Below are 20,703 nucleotides of genomic sequence, written 5' to 3'. Positions count from 1 at the left end.
ATTGGATTTATTGAGGCATTCTGTTTCGTACGTCATTAAACTTGTGATAATGTGGTACTGCTCCGCGGCTTAATAACAAAGAAGAAAGAGCGTGTGTGGAGATGCCGACGCGGTAAACAACAACAGCAACAGAGGAAACACGGAGGAGGAAAGTAGTAGGTGGTCGACGGCAGAAGTTACCTGCCTTCTTGCCCTGTGGAAAGATGAGTCAGTGGAGGACACCATATATAAACCATAGGCACAAGCTGCGATGACAGCCCTTTCCCTTCTCCTCAGTCTCAAAATCCTTTTAAAGTTGGGTGAACTTCGCATATTTCGCAGAGCTAAAAACAAGACGATTTCTTCCATCGCGGCGACTGCGGCGCAGATGGTAGAACCTGCCTTTACGTTGTAAATTGTATGGCGTGTGCAAACAATGTAGATTTACACACATTTACTCAAGTAAATAAACAAAATGAATGATGGGCTAAAACTCTGCGGAATTCTGCGCGTGCAGATTCCATGTGGGCCTAGATATGCGTCACCATTAAAAGAAAGTGTAAACGGACCGGCAAAAAAAATCAGATATAGGCAACAAATCGGAACTCGGCATCAAGACCCAACAGTGTAAACAGGGCCTCTGTCACTGACGGCTGTTTATCTGACATAACGCATGATGAAAAGCAGACACGCTAGTGGGAATAGGGGGCGGGGAGAAGCAGCTCATTTGCATTTAAAGCCACATGCTACAAAAACAAAAACTGTAGTCAGACACCAAAATAGGCAGATTCTGGAGGCTATATTAAATAATCTGATGGGTATTTTGAGCTGAAACTTTACAGACACATTCTGGAGACATCAAAGCTTTATCTTACATCTTGTAGGGGTAAAATAGGTGCCCTTTAAAAAAACATTTAAACAAAAATTACTCTGATGATCATGAATTCTATGTGTCTTCACATGACAATGGATGTCTGATTTAGTTTTTTGTTGTGTGCATTTTTTTCTTTATTATAAATACACTCCTGAACAAATTTCATCCACCTTTGAGAAAATAATAACATTAGTTCATCCTGAAAAAAGTGTTCACAAAAATGTGTATAACTTATACACTTCATGTGCACTAAAACACACACAAAATCATCGCAAAAAGGCCGTTCCAGACAGCCTCTACAAAACACAACCGTCCACACGAATGAGATGTAAACATTGAACACCAGTATAAATATCCTTAAATATTGCTTTAGTGTAGTGTTCACGGTGTCACGCTGACCCCAAAACACTGCGTCTGAGGGTCTCTGTGAGGACACTGAAACCCAGAACCACCAGCAATGATGGAGAGTCATTACCCGTCCCATCCGTCACCAAATGAACCCTCTTGGGGTCAGAAATCATGGCATGAGCATCCTCTAACGCAGCCACAGCTGAAGCGCTGGAGTTCACATCCCCGGTCACCTGCACATCAAACAGGCACGCCTGGAAATACACATCTTTCATCGGAAATAGAGAGGAACAGTGTGTGTATGCAGGGCCGAATGGATGTGCAGGCAGCATCTCTAAACGTTGTGAAACGGGACACCCCCACACACACAACTGCAGATCCTGTTCCGGCGTATAGGACTCCACGATGGCACGAGGAGAGCGGACGGACAGGCTCAGCGACTGGCCGACCTGCCGCACTATTATCATGGTCCCAATGTGAGTAGCCCAGATTTCAGCATGCCGGCCTGGGTCGTGCGAGTGAATACGCAGACTCTGATGCCCTCTGCGGTCCCCGCCGGTCACAGAGCCGTCCACAAACGCCAGAGGAACGTTGCCCAGTTTTGCTTGATAAACCTGCTGCTCGGCGCACTCACGCCAGTTCTGGAAGATCACCGTGACCTGAGGAGGAAACAGAGGCCAGAGAACTGTCAGCTCATTCAAAACCCGCACACACACATCCCCATTATGCGAGGTTTATTAATTATTCATAGCGATTCATCATCAGATGTCAGGCTGTGGAGTACGGTTAGTGTTTGAAACAGCGGTGAAAGAAGACTAATGTGTTATAGCCTCCTTCCTCTCAGCTGGACAGGCTCTTAGAAGGAGAGAAATTACAGAGCAGACTTGAATCGTAAGTTAGAGTAGACAAAATAAGAGCTGGAGCTTTAATATTGCAATAAAAAGTTTGATATTGAAATGAAAAGGTTCGTGAAAAAGCTAAATTCGCCGTATTGTGTGTGAATGAGTGTGTATGGGGGTTTCCCAGTGTTGGGTTGTAGCTGGAAGGGCATCCGCTGCGTAAAACATATGCTGGATAAGTTGGCGGTGCATTCCGATGTGGCGACCCCAGATTAATAAGTGGACTAAGCCGAAACGAAAACGAAAAGGTTCGTGTTGAAGGAGTTTAGCTGAAAATGTGGACACTTCTGACAGAAAGGGCCCCTATGATGGGTTTTTGAAAGTGACCTTCCATGCAGTGTGTAACACAGCTCTAAGTGAAGTGAAATATCCAACTAAGGCTTAAATCTGAAAATACGCTGTGTTTAAAACTTCATCTATAAGAGAGTCGACTCAGTGGTTTAAATAAATCGTAAGGGTAACGAGTTATTAGCCATGTTGGCATTACGTCAGTATGGAACTCAAGACCAGTGGCAGATTAAGGCATGGGCAATATGGGCGATCGCTAGGCCCACACGGAATCTGCGCACGCTGAATTCCGCAGATTTTTAGCCCATCATTAATTCTGTTTATTGAGTAAATGTGGTGAATTAAAAATTTTTAAATTAATTACGCTAATATTATTGACTAATATGATAATGTTGATTTATGAATCTGTGGATTTATGAAAATCTGATATATCTACAATGCAGTTTGTACAGTAATATTTTCTGTCTTTTAGTAGATGTATGATAGACTTGCTTTGTTTACCAAATAAAGTGAATCTAATTTGATTTGAACTGTAAAATAAAAAGTTTTAAATAAAATTTCAATCTGCAGAAATCCGCAGATTTTACCAAAATTCTCAGCAGAAATAGCAAAAAACATCCGCAGATTCCATCTGGCCCTAGCGATCGCCCAGGGCGGCATCTTGCTGGGGGTAGCATGTGGAGATGGTGTAAAATAAAAAGTGTGCTCTAGTAAAAGTATTGAGATACAATTTACTTTATGCAAGTGTTTTAATTTAGAGTGGCAATCCCAGAATAAAGACGTTAGCGGCCATTCACATTTGGCATCTTTTGCACACGTTTGTTGTTCTCTATGTGCAACCGAAACAACGCTGGTGAAAGCAAACTGACGCATGCATGCAGAAAACCATTCCCACGCGCCTCCCGTGTTCCAATGTGAATCCCGGTTGTTTTACATGCACGCTGATAAAATACGCGCCGTGAAACCAGAGTAACAGCCTTTTGTGCACAGGTGTTGGCATGCAGCGAGATTTGCAAGTTGACAAATCTATAGTTTATGTAATATGATGATGATGTTACTTTCACTAAGCATGGCTATAAAGCAGAAACAAGGGATAAAGAGTAAGTGAGGCAAGAATTCATAACATTAATTCTCAGCCATGAGTACGGTCTAAGATAACAGATAATTCTATAAAACATACTTATTTTTTTGTATATCAAATATACAATATCAAAAGACTGAAATATTGAGCTATTTTAAACTTTAACTGCAGCTCTTGCACTTTGGTCGGCACAGCATCCATCCAATCTTTGCACATCCATTAAAATGGCATAGTGGTTAGTGCCTCAACACATGGCACTCCAGTGTTCATGGTGACCCAAGTTCGATTCCTGCCTCGAGGTCCTGGCAATCCTTCCCCTCTCTCTGCTCCCCATGCTTTCCTGTCTATACTCTATACTGTCCTATCAATTAAAGGTGAAAACCCTGGAAAAAATTATTTAAAAAAAATAAATAAGTAATGCATAAAATTTCGTAGGGATGTATCGAATTTTTTGATGCAGAAAATTATCATCCAAAAATGCCATGTACTAAGGGACTAAGGGATTGTTTTGGCTTCATATGCTGTTTTTATTTAGCCTTCTAATAGCTGATACCACAATATGTTCAGTGTTAAATATATATATATATATATATATATATATATATATATATATATATATATATATAAAGTACTGCATCGTCAGCTCAAAACTGACTGCGCATAATATGCTAATAAAACTAATGCAAATATGTTTCAAATTTCTCATTACATTACAAAATAGACAAAGAGCTCCCAAAAGTTTCATAAAGCCAGTTAAATATATATTGAACTTAGGCTAAAACTGTCTCAAATAATACTCTTCAGTTTAGAATCAGCGCTTGAGGAATGCCAACAATACAGATCTCAAATCTAATGCTCACCCGGCAGCTCTGAGGAAATTACTGATCAAATCTTAGCATTAATTAAGAAAATGTACATTTCTGAAGTCTCTAATTCTCAACAAGGATGTGTTTATTGATGAAAAACAATAGTAGAATTGATTTCAAATATCTGTTTTCTCTTTTATATAATGTAAAACAGTGCTGAATTTCTTACATCATTGTTCCAGTCTTCAGTGTCACATGATCATTCTGAAATCTATCTATACATATAGACTGATTTTTTTAATCATCAAATTTTTAACACGTTAACTGCCCGCTCTTTCAAATGGTTGATCATATTTTGACTGTTTTATATAATGGCTTACACACAGCATTATTGGTTTGCAAAAAAAAAAAAACATAATCCTGTTGCACTATACACTTGATTTAGGTTATATTGTTGAAAAAAAATTACAAAAAAAAAAACACAAGGAAGCATTTTAAATGAGAATCTGAAATATTTTATGGCATACTTATTTTATTTTATGGCATACTTAAAAATAAAGATGATTTAGTATTCAAAGATGTTTTATTTTGAATATATATTTAAAATAAATTGGTCTTACACGTCATATCCTCTGATTTTTCATAGTATATGTATTTATTCCGGTATACTTTTACCATAACCCGACATCAACCATTTGGTAGATGTTGATATTTTAGAAATTATGGGATGTGTTGACAAATAAATGCATTGAGTGTGTTAACTAGCGACATTAGGAGTTAATAAATGCAATCCAAACATTTTTGTTCTTGGTGGGGTAGTTAAAGGGTTAACCAGTAATGTTAATGCAACTTATTCCTGAGGAAAAAAGCGATTACAGATACATTAAAATGGACGATTCCATAATAACTAAAAATTATATCGTTTCAGTATCGATATCACAATATGATCATTTGCTATAGTTAAATCGCAGGATTTGCAATGTTGAGTTTGTATTATAATTCATTATTTACATGTGTTTTTGAGGCCTGAGACTGTATGAGGATTTAAAAAGCATTAACGATTAATTGCATTGAATTACTTGTATTAATATACAATTACGGTACCTGTTAGACTCGGAAAACAATAAAACACTGTTTGTTTTAATTGTAACTTTAATGTATTTATCTATGCTTTTAATTTGTTTATCAAAGGCCACCTATTTGACCATTTTTCAAGATTTAAGATAAGTCTTTAGTGTCTCCAGAATGTGTATGTAAAGTTTCAGCTCAAAACACCCATCAGATTAATCATTATACCTTTCTGAAGTTTGTAATTTTCAGCTTTGAGCATCTTGTAGCTGTTTTTGTTGCCTGTGCCTTTAATGCTAGTTCTCCCCGCCCACTGTGCCTGTCAGAGTGTGCCTCAATTTCTGCATCAGATAAACAGCACAGTGACAGACGTGAAAGAAGCTGATCTCGCATAACGTTTGTAAGAAATACTATAAAGAACTTTCCCAATGATTATTTGATGTATTTGTTGTGGAGTTAATGAGACGATGTGAATAATGAGTCATACACAATGTCGATACAAAGTTCACGCACACACTTTGCACTGTTTTTGCATGGCAAATGTGTCAGGATACACATGTATATCCACTGCTGTATAGGCATGAGACGATAACCGTTTTCAAGGTATACCGCGGTTTGGAAAGGTCAAGGTTTTAAAATCGTCAAAATTTTCTGCAATTCCGTTCTTAAGTTATATGTACTATTTTTTTATTTTTTTTTAACTTTTTTTTGTTGCTTTTTAGGACAACAGTGTCTCCAATAGAAAATATATCCAAAGATGTCGTTTTAAGTTGTAAAAAAAATGTGTTTATAAAATAAATGAAGACAGCGGAAGTCAATAATTCATTTGAGTTATTTAGCCTGACATGTTTACTGTTACAAAATATTTGAAATGTTTCTCAAAATAAAATATATTGTGTTCAAAAGAGAAACAAAGTTTTTGTTTTTTACCCAGACATTTAAAAAGAACTTATTTTAGAGCACTAATCACAATACCGCGAAAATGTGAAACCGTGATACTTTTATCCAAGGTTATCATACCATCAGAATCTTATACTGGCCCATGTCTATGTTAATGTACAAAGTAAACCTGATTTAACGTCCACAAACTGGGATTGAAGCTTCTTCTTTTATAATTGTACTGTCATGCGGCTGTGGTGGTAAAGACTGTAAAATCGCTGTAATTCATTACAAACATACAGTTTTAAAAACATTTTAAACTTGTAAAACTCATTCTTTTGATGATGATTGATGATCACAGAGAGCTGAACAGATCTTTTAATCCCGGGTTGCTTTGCACACGTCCTGTCTTGTTGATTTGATTACTACAGAGACATGTTAATACGCATCTGTCAAACAATTCGGTGGATGGGAAAACTGCACTCCTACGTCACGTTGCAGTCGGCCTCAAAATGGGAGGAATTTGGATCCTATTTTTAATGTCAGGAAATTTTTAAAAAGAGGCTTATTGTCTTTATATCAGCCCAGTATGACTGTGAACACACTATACAGACACACAGTTTTGTCCAAACACCTTACAAAAGATGATTTTCATCATAGGTGTCCTTAAATGTTTTTTCAGAAGCACTCCCCTACAGAATTAATCTAAAATGATATATTCTTTCCAAATAGATATTGAAGTCATCTGGCGAAATTGTATTCATATGGTAATATATAATTTACAGAATAACAAAATATCGCAATGTTAGATTTTCCCATTATCGTGCAGCCCCACTAATAAAGATGTGAATGTGATTGTTTTCCAGACCTCTGTGAGTATGGTGGTGTAAGAGCTCCCCCTGGTGGGACTGCTGGTGGCCTGGATGTACAGATACTGGTTGTCTATGAGAGGCCAGGCGCCCTGCACTGCACACGTCTGGAACTCCTCGTTGAAGGTACGGATATGCGGGTCCCCAAACACCCCACAGTGTAGATATTCTGGGGCCCGGCCCTCCCTCTGTAAAAAACCCTTCTCGTAGAAGCATCCGTCCCCGGAGAGAGGGGCTTTGGTCAGGAGCCGAGGCTGAGCCGTAGGGCCTGCTTTTGGGCAGCGGTATTGTATGAGCAGGTCCTCAATGCCCTGTACAGCAGAGTGATACGCAAGGTCTCCCCTGCAGGCTCGGGCCGTCCGCTGGGTGCAGTGGGCATAGGATCGAAGGGCGCTGCAGTAGCCTGTATTTACACCCTCTTTATTGCCTCCTCCAATGACACCACTCTCCAAAGTTGCAGCCACGAAATCTGAGTTGCAGCGCAAGATTCGACACTGCGCACATACTGTAGGAAAACACATGCTTTACTTTAGAAAAATGTTGGCTTAGAATTCACTCAATGTATCAGACTCCAAAAGGAGAAAGGTTTTACATTTTCTAACAAACTAGCATGGTGCATTAGCTTTGTTAACATAGACACCTTTTTCCCTTTATTAGGTTCATCTAACGTCAGACAATAAAATATACATACAATATTGATAGATACAGATGCTGTATATATCTGCACTGATACAATTCACGATAGATACAGATGCTGTATATATCTGCACTGATACAATTCACGATAGATACAGATGCTGTATATATCTGCACTGATACAATTCACGATAGATACAGATGCTGTATATATCTGCACTGATACAATTCACGAGAAATTATCAGGAAAACAAAATTATACACTAAATAAGTATATAAATAATAAGTTAAATACCACATACAGTTGAAGTTGGAATTATTCGCCCCCGTTTATTCTTTTTCCCCCAATTTCTGTTTTAACGGCTAGATTTTTCTTCAACACATTTCTAAACATAATAATTTTAATAACTCATTTCTAATAACTGATTTAATTTATCTTTGCCATGATGACAGTAAATAATATTTGACTAGATATTTTTCAAGACACTTCTATACAGCTTAAAGTGACATTTAAAGGCTTAACTAGGTTAATTAGGTTAAATAGGCAGGTTAGGGGTAATTTGGCAAGCTATTGTATAATGATGGTTTGTTCTGTAGACAGTCGAAAAATATATAGCCTAAAGGGGCTAATAATTTTGACCCTAAAATGGTTTTCAAAAAATTAAAAACTGCTTTTATTCTAGCAGAAATAAAACCATTAATACTTTCTCCAGAAGAAAAAATATTATCAGAAATACTGTGAAAATTTCCTTGCTCTGTTAAACATAATTTGGGAAATATTTGAAAAAGAAGAAGAAAAAAAGAAAAAGAAAAATCTATAATAATTCTGACTTCAACTGCATATACACAAAAATATACACACATAAAATAACATCAAAACAATAATAAAAAATATAACAAAAGGAAAAATAAATAAATTAAATATTTTTTTCTAAATTATACAAAGAAAAGAAAAGCAATTAGGATATAGGTGTCTCCTTTCTGGAGCTGTCCTGGCTTTTGTTTTATTGCGAATCGAATTTTTGCCATTATAAGAGCATGTAAAAATACAAAAACCCATTGCCGATAAGAAGAGGGAGCAATTTATTAGTGCAAGTCATCTAGCCAGTAAAGATGCATCTATCGGCCTGTAATAAATTTAATTTAACATATTCTGGCAGGATTCCAAACATTGCTGTTAAGGGGTTTGGGAACAGACACTTTTTATTCAATATCAGTATGACTGATGAATCCATACATAGTGTTTATATCGATGCTTAAATGTAACCAATGGTAATTTTGTGCATTTATATCATATTTTCTAAACACGTTGAAAAAAGTAGAACTTTCCAAGACTTTTGTTCATAAAAATCTGAAAGACTTAAAAACATTTTAAAACTTAAAAAACTCAATAATGAAAATGTTGCATTGGCAACTAACAGATTCAAAATAAGTGTTAAAATGAAACTAAAACTTAAATAAAAAGTGAAAATTAAAAATACAGAAAAATGCTAATAAAAAACAAACGTATAAACAACACAGCCATGGTGTATACAGGGTTGCCAAATCCTTGGTTGTCCAGCAGAATTGAGCAATCTTTAACCACTTTCTGCTGGTTGTTTCTTTATTCCATGGGTTAACAGTTTAATATATTGCATTAATTATATTTATATGGTTACGTTTTAATATTTTACTCTAGAAATTTACACTCACCGGCCACTTTATTAGGTACACTTGTCCAACTGCTTGTTAACGCAATTATCTAATCATGGTCATGGTCAAGATGATCTGCTGCAGTTCAAACCAAGCATCAGAATGGGGAAGAAAGGTGATTTAATTGACTCTGAACTACAGGCATTTTCATGCACAACCATCTCTAGGGTTTACAGAGAATGGTCTGAAAAAAGATATCCAGTGAGCAGCAGTTCTGTGGCACAAATGCCTTGTTGATGCCAGAGGAGAATGGCCAGACTGGTTCCAGCTTATAGAAAGGCAACAGTAACTCAAATAACCACTCGTTACAACCAAGGTATGCAGAAGAGCATCTCTGAACGCACAAACACATCCAACCTTGAGGCGGATGGGCTACAGCCGCAGAAGACCACACCTGGGTGCCACTCCTGTCAGCTAAGAACAGGAAACTGAGGCTACAATTCGCACAGGCTCACCAAAATTGAACAATAGAAGATTGGAAAAACGTTGCCTGGTCTGATGAGTCTCGATTTCTGCTGTGACATTCGGATGGTAGGGTCAGAATTTGGTGTCAACAACATGAAAGCATGGATCCATCCTGTCTTGTATCAACAGTTCAGGCTGGTGGTGGTGTAATTGTGTAGGGGGTATTTTCTTGGCCCACTTTGGGCCCAAAGTGGTTACTGACCATGTCCATCCCTTTATGACTGTACTCAAATGGCCTCCACAATCATCAGATCTCAATCCAATAGAGCACCTTTAGAATTTTGTGGAACGGGAGATTCCCATCATGGATGTGCAGCTGACAAATCTGCAGCAACTGTGTGATGCTATCATGTCAATATGGACCAAAATCTCGGAGGAATATTTCAGGACCTTGTTGAATCTATGCCACAAAGGCTCAGAAGGCAGTTCCAAAGGGAAAAGGGGGTCCAACACGGTACTAGTAAGGTGTTCCTAATAAAGTGTGTAGCCAGTGAGTAGCAATGATGAACCTGTTCTAGGCGGATGAAACATATTCTGTGAGGTGATCTTAAGGTAAGATGATTTTTAATGATGACAGAATCTTTAATATAGTTTATAGATTAAAAGTAATAATAAACTGTATAATGCACACAGTTATGTAAATATATACCTTGGGCTAGTTTCGATTGCCTATTGGACTAGTTTTGTTGTGAAAACTTGGCAACCCTGGATGGAGCACACTATTGACATCACATACCATAATGTTTATAAAGCTAAAAATAGATTTTTACCTGATGGAGCACTAAAGAGCAGGACTGTTGAAACAATGATCACAATGTGTTTCCATGTTGTGTGTGAGTGATTCCCACCACCAGCTGATGCTGCCATTCCCATCCATACAGACACAGGCAGGACGGCCTGCTCACAGGTGTCCACACAGCTGCTGAAGCTCTGGCCACTGAAGCACATTATAAAGGAAACAAACACACTCAAAAACTGCACAAAAAAGCACTTCCTTCTTAAGACAATTATCATCTAATATTCAGAACATATCAGGAATATGCAAAGAGCAAAATAAAGTATTTGCCAAACATTCTAGCCGGGCTAGACTTTATTTTTTGGCTGTTGCAATAGAGACTGTGCAAATTTGACTCCTAAAACATGTTCTAAAAACATATCATACTACACATTTACTAGACCAATCATCGTCATGCGTGATGTCAGTGGAGAAGGTGGAACCTAAGAACATATACAACAATGGTTATTAAAGTGGCATGTTTTGCACTGGGGGTCTTGATGTCTCTATTGCATAGTTTTAATTAGCAGCATATGGATTACTGTTTCCAGATCCAAGCATCTATTCATTTGAATTGAGAACTCAGTATCTTCATAGTTTATTACCACTGTTTAGTCATATATGTACAGAATTAACAGCAGGCTCTGGATTTGCTGCATCTTAGACACCGATATTTGAATAGATTAAATTTGAGATGAGGCATGATCTTTTCAGAGTCATGATTTTTTCAGTAGCATTATAGCACACTGTGAGCGTATATTAGGATGTGCTGTTTGATTTGGCATCTCAGCCCGGAAACTGTGACTCAAAAGCACTTTAATAACAATAATTCCTTACATTATATAGCGCTTTTCTGGACTCTCAAAGCACTTTACACATTTTTGGGAGGAATCTCCTCATCCACCACCAGTGTGCAGCATCCACCTTGATGAGCAACGTCAGCCATATTGTGCCAGACCACACACCAGCTGATTGGTGGAGAGGAGACAGAGTGATGAAGCCAATTATCATATGGGGATGATTAGGAGGCCATGATGGACAGAGGCCAGGGGGCAAATTTGGCCTGGATGCCGGGGTTATCCCAATACTCTTTTTCAAAGGACATCCTGGGATGTCAACCACAGAGGGTCAGGACCTCAGTTTAACCTCTTATCCGAAAGACGGAAGAATCCCCATCAATATACTGGGGCGTTAGGCCTGGAGGTTGAGTGCCCCCTGCTGGTCTCACTAACACCACTTCCGGCAGCAACCTAGCTTTCCCATGTGGTCTCCCATCCAGGTACTGACCCTGTGCAGCCCTGCTTAGCTTCAGTGGGCGACCATGTGAGAGTTGCAGAGAGCTAGCTGCCGGCTAATGAAGTTCTCAACTTCAACCCTTTAACTACCCCACCCCACCAACCTCTACCAAATGGTTGATATGTCGATTTATGGTAAAAGTACCGGAATTAATACATATACTATGAAAAACCTGAAAATATGAAGTGTAAGTGTCAGATTCTCATTTAACATGTTTTCTTGTTTTGTTTTTACAATAAGAAAATCAAGTGTAGTGGTGCAACAGGATTATGTTTGTTTGATTTTCTCGTAAAGCAACAATGCTGTGTGTAAATCATTATTTAAAACAGCCATTCTTTAAATGATTTTAACAGTCATTATTGAAAACAGTAAAAACATGGTCAACTGTTTGGTAGAGCGGCAGTCAAAGGGTTATTGGAGAACCTGTAACATCCATGACCTTTACATTCATCAGAGGTTCTTTAGATTACTAAAATGTTCCTTATCTGAAGAAACAAATAAGTCTTTAAGAAACCCAAAATGCTGCTTCTATGGCATCACTGCAAAAACTCTTTTTGACACCATTTTTAGGAGCATTGCATTAACAGTTCTTTGTTTGGCCACATTTGAAAGCTGTAAAGAAGCACTAATGTACTCGTATTGGTCAGTATCACAGATGTGATGGAATCTGTGGAACACAAAAACAAACTAAACTAAAAATGTATCATTTAAATAAATTGAATTTTTACATCAACATTTAACATCACAAGTTGCTGAGGCAGAGATCAAAATTCACTGTAAAAAATATCCCTTAACTAACAGGCTCTGTAGTTTGTGATTCACCTTTTCTGTTTATTTGTGAATATGAATTGCATTATGGGATCTTCCTCTCTGCTTTTTGCAATTGACATTTTCAATACTTTGAAACAATATATTGTACAAGAAACATCATATAATTAAGAGTGTAAAACGACAGAAAAAGTATTTATTACTGGCAGTTTATTACCTTTTTTTGTACTAAAATTTACAACAACTCGGACAATATATCACCTCAAAATCTTAAAAATGTCAATTAAAGTTACTTTTTCAAACTATATTCAACATTAAAAGTTGTTGGAGGAAACAAAGCTTTCCTTGTGTCGTTCGCTATATTGAAACGAAAATGAGACTATTTTAACTATTGAGTAGTCATCTACTTAATGACTTAATGTGACTTTCCATCAGATCAGATCAATTTGTCCTACCTTGTCAGACTGTCCCACCTCCCATTCAAAAAGTAGGTAGCAAATTTTGATGACGCAATATGTTACCCATTAGATTTTGATACCAGTGTAAATTTTAATGTGGAGTACACTGTCAGAAAAAAATGGAACAATGTTGTACGAAAGAAGGTACAAACCCTTGTCACAGGGGCAGAACCTCTTTACGGGACAGTATTGTACCTTAAGACAAAGAAACACATTTGTACCATTGCAGTTTGTACCTTTAAGGACATCATTTGTACCATGGGAAATCAAAATGTACCTTTGGTTTTAAAAACCTGCAGAGACAATATTGTACCTTCATCAAAGGTACAAATCTGATCTATGAAGGTACCACTACAGTGACAAGACACTTTTAATGAATGATTATGAGTTTCTTTAAACAGATGCTTTTAAATGAAGATTCATGTTTTAATATAGGAATTATTCATAAAATGACTTTCCAGTAATATTTATTTTATAATATATATTGTAATAAAGAAGGAGTAGTTCAACACATATGTACATTTTTATGAGAACAATTGTGTACCTTCATTTCAATTGTACCATAAATGGTACAGAACAGCATCATAGGAGGTCTTTTCTGTACCATATAAGGTACAACTTTTACAAAGGTACAAAACTGTTCCTTAATGAACATTACTTGTACCACCGTGTACCTTTTTATCTGAGAGTGTAGAGTGATATGAAATTGTAATATTGCCCTAACCTACCTAATCCCTAACTTCAACCTCAGAACCATTCAAATACAGTGTTGGTAGCATAATCTGATGAATAAAATGTCAGGACACCGGCATTACACCTCTAGTTCCCTTATCATTTAGAAACTTTCCCTTACCTTAAGAGTTCCTGAGAGCCATCAAGAGACTGATAATGTCCTGATCACGTTGAACACCCTTTGAAAAAGAAAGCAGCACATTATAAACTGATCAAATTTTTATGGACTGTTGTGTGCATGTTGTAACACAAGACCAACATCCATGAATAGCTGATTAGGCAATAAAATCAGAATGCTTCAGATAATAGAATCTGACTGAAATAAATGGTCACACAATGCTGGCAGTGCTGGCAGTTTGGACTCTCGGCACCGATGTGTTATTTACAAAGCCTCAAGAGCAAACACTGGAGGAACGCGAGAGTAAACTCCAATCCTATATGCGTGTTTGCACTTGACCAACAGCTCTGATATCAGCAATCTGTCAAAGGCAGAGCTGAATCCTTTCAGTTTAAACACAACAAACAGTCATCAGAAATCTCATTCAAATCTGGTTTCTTTTGGATCCGCTTCAGTGTTTTTTTTCCCAACAATGACAGCTGATATTTTTTCTGCTAGGATGACTGCTGGCGGGGCAAAGTTACGAGAGTTGCAGGGCAGAAATAGGGGGTCTAAATATACACCCAGCACACCGGCCTGCCCCTCCAGCACCTGCCCCAGTGGAAATAGCTGCGTCTGAAAGCTCTGCAGCACTGTAGCAGGTGTGAGACACACACAGCAGAAACTCGACAGCTCTCCGTTTCCTTCTGCAGGCTAATTTCAGCCGGACAGACTCAGAATCAGTCCCTCGTTCACTGAACTGCTGCTGTATGTGGGAACGGGCAGAAGCTGGTGTGCAAGCACTTTTACAAAGAGCTCATTTCCACTCCAGACGTCTCTAAATGTTCATGGGCTACCAAACATTACAGGACACTGAATGCTCCTCTGAACAGCTGCTTCTCTTTCAGTCTCACACACAGAAAACAGAGTCCAGTGAATTGAAATCAATGCCTTTCTGCTAGACATGACTGGCACTTTGTCTGTGGCACAGAGTGCAACTGTGCATTATTAATTAGTTCGTTTTAATTACAGTCTAATTATATGATATTAAGTAATAGTTAGCAGTAAAACTTTACAATAAGGTTGTGTTAGTCAATGCATTTACTAACATGAACAAACAATGAACACATGTATTACAGTATTTATCCATGTTAGTTAACGTAAGTTCATGTTAACTCATGGTGCAATAACTAATGTTTACAAGCATGAATTCAGATGTTAATACTGGATTAAATGTTAAACTAGGATTAATAAATGCTGTACAAGTATTGTTCATAATTAATTCATGTTAGTAAATATATTAACTAATAAAACTTATTGTAAAGTGTGACCGAGTCACCAATATGTAAACTAGAGCTGCAAGGCTTAATGGTTTAATTTTAGAGTCAGATATATTCAGTTTACTGTTTAACTATGGAAAGAACATGTTCAAAGAGCAAACTGTAGACTATTATTGAGATTAACATTATATAAATAAACACCATCTCAAATTCTTTGTGTGGAAGCTTATTAAATCACAAAATAACCCAAAGTGGTGAACTTGATTACTGTAAGAAAATAACATTGCTTATATATATATATATATATATATATATATATATATATATATATATATATATATATATATATATATATATATATATATATATATATATATATATGATTCAAAGATGATGAACAATTTATTTGGGCTGAATTTAAACAAACAAATTAAGTTGAAGGTTGCTAAATTTAAGTTGGTTGTTTCAATTCAACACATAAAATGTTTGCAACAATTTTGCAGACATCATTTTTTTAGTGTGTATTTAACATTTGAAGTGAATCAAAAACACCCATTCTTGTGTTATGTTGAAGAAAAATTATCCAAAAAATCCTCCCTGAATAACCATGTTTTTTGAGTTTGACACATTTAAATATTAATAATTCAGTGTATAGGGCCTATAAATCATTGCTAAACAGATATTAAAATAAAGTGCATTCAATAATTCCAAAACAACGTCTAAAGATCAAATATAGTAGCTCTTGAGCAGTATTAAATGTTTGGTTAAACATACTTACTTTCACATTAGTTGAATTGTTATTTATTGACAAAACATGCAGGTAAAACATAAGATATGAACTCACAGAATCAGAGGACTGTCTCCTGTAGACCGCCGCTGAGATCTTTCCCCGTCACTGACAGTGACGCGCTCGTGTGCGGTCACGGTGTGACCCGCGTCACCGTCCCGCACTGAACGAGAAGACGCGTAAATCACCCGCGGCGCGCACCTGCCACACGCGCGCGCCAGCTGACGGAGAGCAGCTCCAGTCTCTCTCTCTCTCTCTCTCTCTCTCTGTTTGTCAACACATAAATGTCTATCCTTCTGAAGACACAATACTCGCTGGTGTAGATATTTGATGCAGAATTTTAATCACACAGAATCGCAGAATTTTATCACGTGTCCTTAAATTACGTGGGTTTGCAAAATTATGAAATAATTACATTTTTATTCAAATGAAGATTCAAACATTTTATTACGATAATTAAACACTTTAGTAAAATGATGATAATATTAGGCTAATGTTTATTTTTTTATTAAATACTTACTGTAATAATTTCTATTATTACTTTACTTTCGTATGTATTGTTTGTATATTCTATCTTTTATTGTAAATTGTTGTGCAAATGTTTGTTGGACCAGATGTGTAAGTTATTGTGTTTGAATGTGAATAATAAAGTTAAAATAATAATATAATGAAATTAAACGAGATTTTAAAATCGAAAGATTTATTACAAAAATATTAATTGTAACACTTTACATAAAAACTAGCTAAATAATTAAAAGTGTGATAAAATAATAAACATTCAACTAAATATGAAATGTGTAAAAATAGTTATTTAAGGAGCTAAAAAATGATGTAACTGTATAGAAATGAAATATTTCCCAAATAAAAGTTTCAACCTTTATAAAAAAAAAAATTGGGTCTTTATACAAGAAAGATGTATTTCACATTTTATGAAGGGGTCCCTCAAATTGACCCCTTTTTGATTCCCTCAAAAATAAAATCTCAATAACTCTTTTCCATATTGAACGATAACGATATACATTTCGATATAAATTGTTAATTCTTCCATCTTTAAAAGAGTACCCCAACAATGACTGAAGCCACAAGTATTGTTTATTAAAATCGTTTACTCTGATTTTTTTGGAAATTCGTATTTTCTGTAATATACTTATACAATATAAAATAGAATATTCTGAAAAACTGTAACTGACAGCAAATACACAAACAAAAGTATACTTATTGCATTTTCTAAAAATAAACAATTACAGAATCATTTTAAAATCAAAGTTTTACTCAATTAAAAAATGGTGAAAATAGTCATCATTAAAATAAACAACAGTTTAACAGTAATTACTGCTGGCAGGGAAGTGAATCGAGCTCGCTAAACAATACCATGTGACGTTGCATATCTCTAATATCAACACAATTACAGGTTCCTGTTGTTGTATATGTCTGCTGTGTGATTGCCTCTTAGATCAATCTCGAGTAAAAGTGTCCATAGCTTATTATCGCTATCAACATAACTCGATATGATAGCCCTATATTTGAGTGTCTGAAAAATTGAAAACACATTGTAGGAAGCAGTCTCAAGCAGAAACAGCTGTTTTAATGCAAATGTAAAGTCTGTGTATAGCAGAAGAGTGTGTTTGTGTTATATTCCAGTCTCTTTCCTTTGTTTGGTGTTAAGGATGTGTGTTTGAGGATGTGCTTGCACATGTTTGGCCTCCAGGATGCCAGAAAAACTCTTTATCTGATTGGGTTGTTCAATTTTATGAAGGGGTCCCTCAAATAAGGATAATTAGGCTGAGTGTCTAAAAATTGAAAAAACATTGTGGGAAGCAGTCGCAAGCAGAAACAGCTGTTTTAATACAAATGTAAAGCCTGTGCATAGCAGAAGAGTGTATTTGTGTTATATCGCAGTCTCTTTCCTCTGTTTGGTGTTAAACACGTGTGTTTGAGGATGTGCTTGTCCTTCTTTGGCCTCTGGGATGCCAGAAAAAGTCCCCATTCTCTGATTAGGTCGCTCTATTTGCACTTTCACTAAATATTTGGCTGCTGTTTGAATTACTAAAAACGAAAGCCGCGAGTTTGTATTTCAGACCGCGAGGCGGCGCTGTTGACCAGAACGGAATGAGCGTGCGCAAATAGAGCAAGTTTGGGCGAAACAACACAAAGTTGTGCTTTAGCATACAGTAAACAGCGAAAGGCATCGAGAATTCACCAGCTTTTAAAACTTACACGTTTTAAGAATTTAAACGAATTGTAAAATAAGTAGTTCAGTGTATGCTGCACACTTGTACACTGTTGGTTGGCATCATTTGGTTGTGCGTTTGTGTGCGTGTGTGTGTGATCTGCTCTGTTGTCCGCAGTATGCATGCATGCATGCATCAGTGAGTTTGGGCTCTTTGTTGGCTGGATGGAGGCGGGGCGCTGCGGGGCCACAGGTCCTTTTGTGCCCTTCACATTTTGGGCAAAATCAGAACCAGAGAGCTGCAGACGCGCCAAAATCATGAAAGCGGACTCTACAAAAATAGTTTCACTATAAACTTCACACACAGCGACGTCCAGTACAGTGAAAGCGCGCGGAGAAACTGCAGGTGAGCGTTAAACCGCTTGTTTGGTTTTAGAGTCATGATTATTGTTATTTGTTGAGGATCCTTAAAGAAGTGCGACTAATTATCTTGTGCAACTATTCATCTTAGACGACTTTATTTTCGTCACAGACACACGTTACTCTTTGTTTTGTAACTTTTGTGTGTGCTGCACTATCCGCTGGTCAACAGATTACCCGTTACTAAGCAACAGGTCGTCTAGGACAGTGATTCGCCAACGCCAGGAATACTTGGAGCGATTTCGAATTCTCACCGTTAAACCGAAAAAGCAAACAAAAAATAACGAAAGTACCCTAAGCTGTTTTTATTTTCGTGTTATATTAAAATAACACGATAATAATGTCATTAAAAGCACTCAAAATTAACTTTAAACTTGTTCGAAAGTGTTTAAAAACTCTATATAAGTACATTTTACCACTTGTTACACAATATGTCACGTGGTTATTTTGTTATCTTGAAGGTTTTACACGATTATATGAGTAATAGTAAACTTTTGAAGTTCAATACTTACATATCTTCAAAAGTTTTATAGGACAAATTAGCTTTAGAGATAAACAGAATCATAAAAATAAGTCAATACATTAATATAGTTTACATAATAAATGTTTATGTTGATTTTTGTAGCTTTAGAGAACTGAAGTCTTCATTTGTGTTAGTTATCCTGCGGTCAGGGAGGTGTGGGATGTTGTGCAGTGTTGTTCAATCTCCCGCCAATATTGCACTCGTCCCGGCCTCCCTGACCACGAGGATCACGCGACTCCCTGCTGGAATCTCCCGCCACAACAACCGCCGAACATATCGACCGCGAGGGCGGCGCTACACAGCAGGTGTTTGATCCACAACTCTGTGAGTATATGGGGCTCAGTGCACTACAATCATCTAATGCAGGGGTGCCCAAACTTTTTCTTATGAAGGGACAAAAACCAAACTTGATTGAGGCTAGTAGGTAAATATAGTTGTCATAGGGTATTTTCTATTTTATTTTATAATATTTAAAAATAACTAGAAAACATTGCTTTATATTTATAAATATGCTTTTTTACATTTTATAATGAACTTATAACGGTAAAAACAAAAACAAATCTCGTTTATAATCGAATGGAGATGCACAAATTTTTGTCGTGATTTGCTCACCGTTGTCTTCTCCATAGTCCGCTATCCGTTGAGTGACAGTATTTACGTTTAAAAAATCTGGTTAATCTACAACATTTAACTGAAATATTTGCTTTTTTTGCATCTTAGCAATAAAACTAACAAAGAAAAAAAAATTACGCCAAATTAAACATGACGAAAGGCATTCTCCCGAACCCACTTCATCATTCTCACTGTCTTTTCAGATGGGATGGCGGGCCAAATCAAAGGTTACAATGGGCCAACTTTGGGCATCTCTGATCTAATGTATACTACAGAATTAGGCAAATATTCATATTATTTGTGCTAACATATCATACTGTGCATAATATATGTTGCACTGCATGAGTACAAGAACAAGTATTTACGTTTGAAGTCAGAATTATTAGCCCCCGTGTTTATTTTTTTCCCTAATTTCTGTTTAACAGAGAAGATTTTTTCAACACATTTCTAAACATAATAGTTTTAATAACTCATTTCTAATAACTGATTTATTTGATCTTTGCCATGATGACAGTAAATAATATTTTACTAGATATTTTTTCAAGACACTTCTATACAGCTTAAAGTGACATTTAAAGGCTTAACTAGGTTCATTAGGTTAAGTAGGCAGGTTAGGGTAATTAGGCAAGTTATTGTATAATGATGGTTTGTTCTGTAGACTATCGAAAACACAATTAGCTTAAAGGGGCTAATAATTTTGCCCTTAAAATGTTTTTAAAAAATTAAAAACTGCTTTTATTCTAGCCACAATGAAACAAATAAGACAAAAAAAAAAGAAAATTTCTGTGAAATAATTTGGGAAATATTTAAAAAAGAAAAAAAAAATTCAAAGGGGGCAAATAATTCTGACTTCAACAGTATATGAAGAGTTCGGATACAAAACCATCTGAAATTTGCTCAT

The 20,703-nt window shown here is 36.5% G+C and overlaps 1 protein-coding gene across 1 annotated transcript; it reads right to left on the bottom strand.

The window, feature by feature from the left end:
• Window positions 1-759: 759 nt before the first annotated feature.
• On the bottom strand, window positions 760-16,230 carry hjv (hemojuvelin BMP co-receptor). Its single transcript, XM_056475810.1, has 5 exons — window positions 16,135-16,230; window positions 14,035-14,092; window positions 10,655-10,821; window positions 7,091-7,596; window positions 760-1,860 (listed from the first exon to the last, which is right to left on the bottom strand). The coding sequence occupies exons 3-5, from the start codon at window positions 10,755-10,757 to the stop codon at window positions 1,243-1,245; spliced, it is 1,227 nt and encodes a 408-aa protein (XP_056331785.1). The 5' UTR covers window positions 10,758-10,821; window positions 14,035-14,092; window positions 16,135-16,230; the 3' UTR covers window positions 760-1,242.
• Window positions 16,231-20,703: the final 4,473 nt, after the last annotated feature.

This window comes from Danio aesculapii, chromosome 16, assembly GCF_903798145.1.
Source record: "Danio aesculapii chromosome 16, fDanAes4.1, whole genome shotgun sequence".
Taxonomy (NCBI): domain Eukaryota; kingdom Metazoa; phylum Chordata; class Actinopteri; order Cypriniformes; family Danionidae; genus Danio; species Danio aesculapii.
This window is presented reverse-complemented; position numbering and strand designations above follow the sequence as displayed.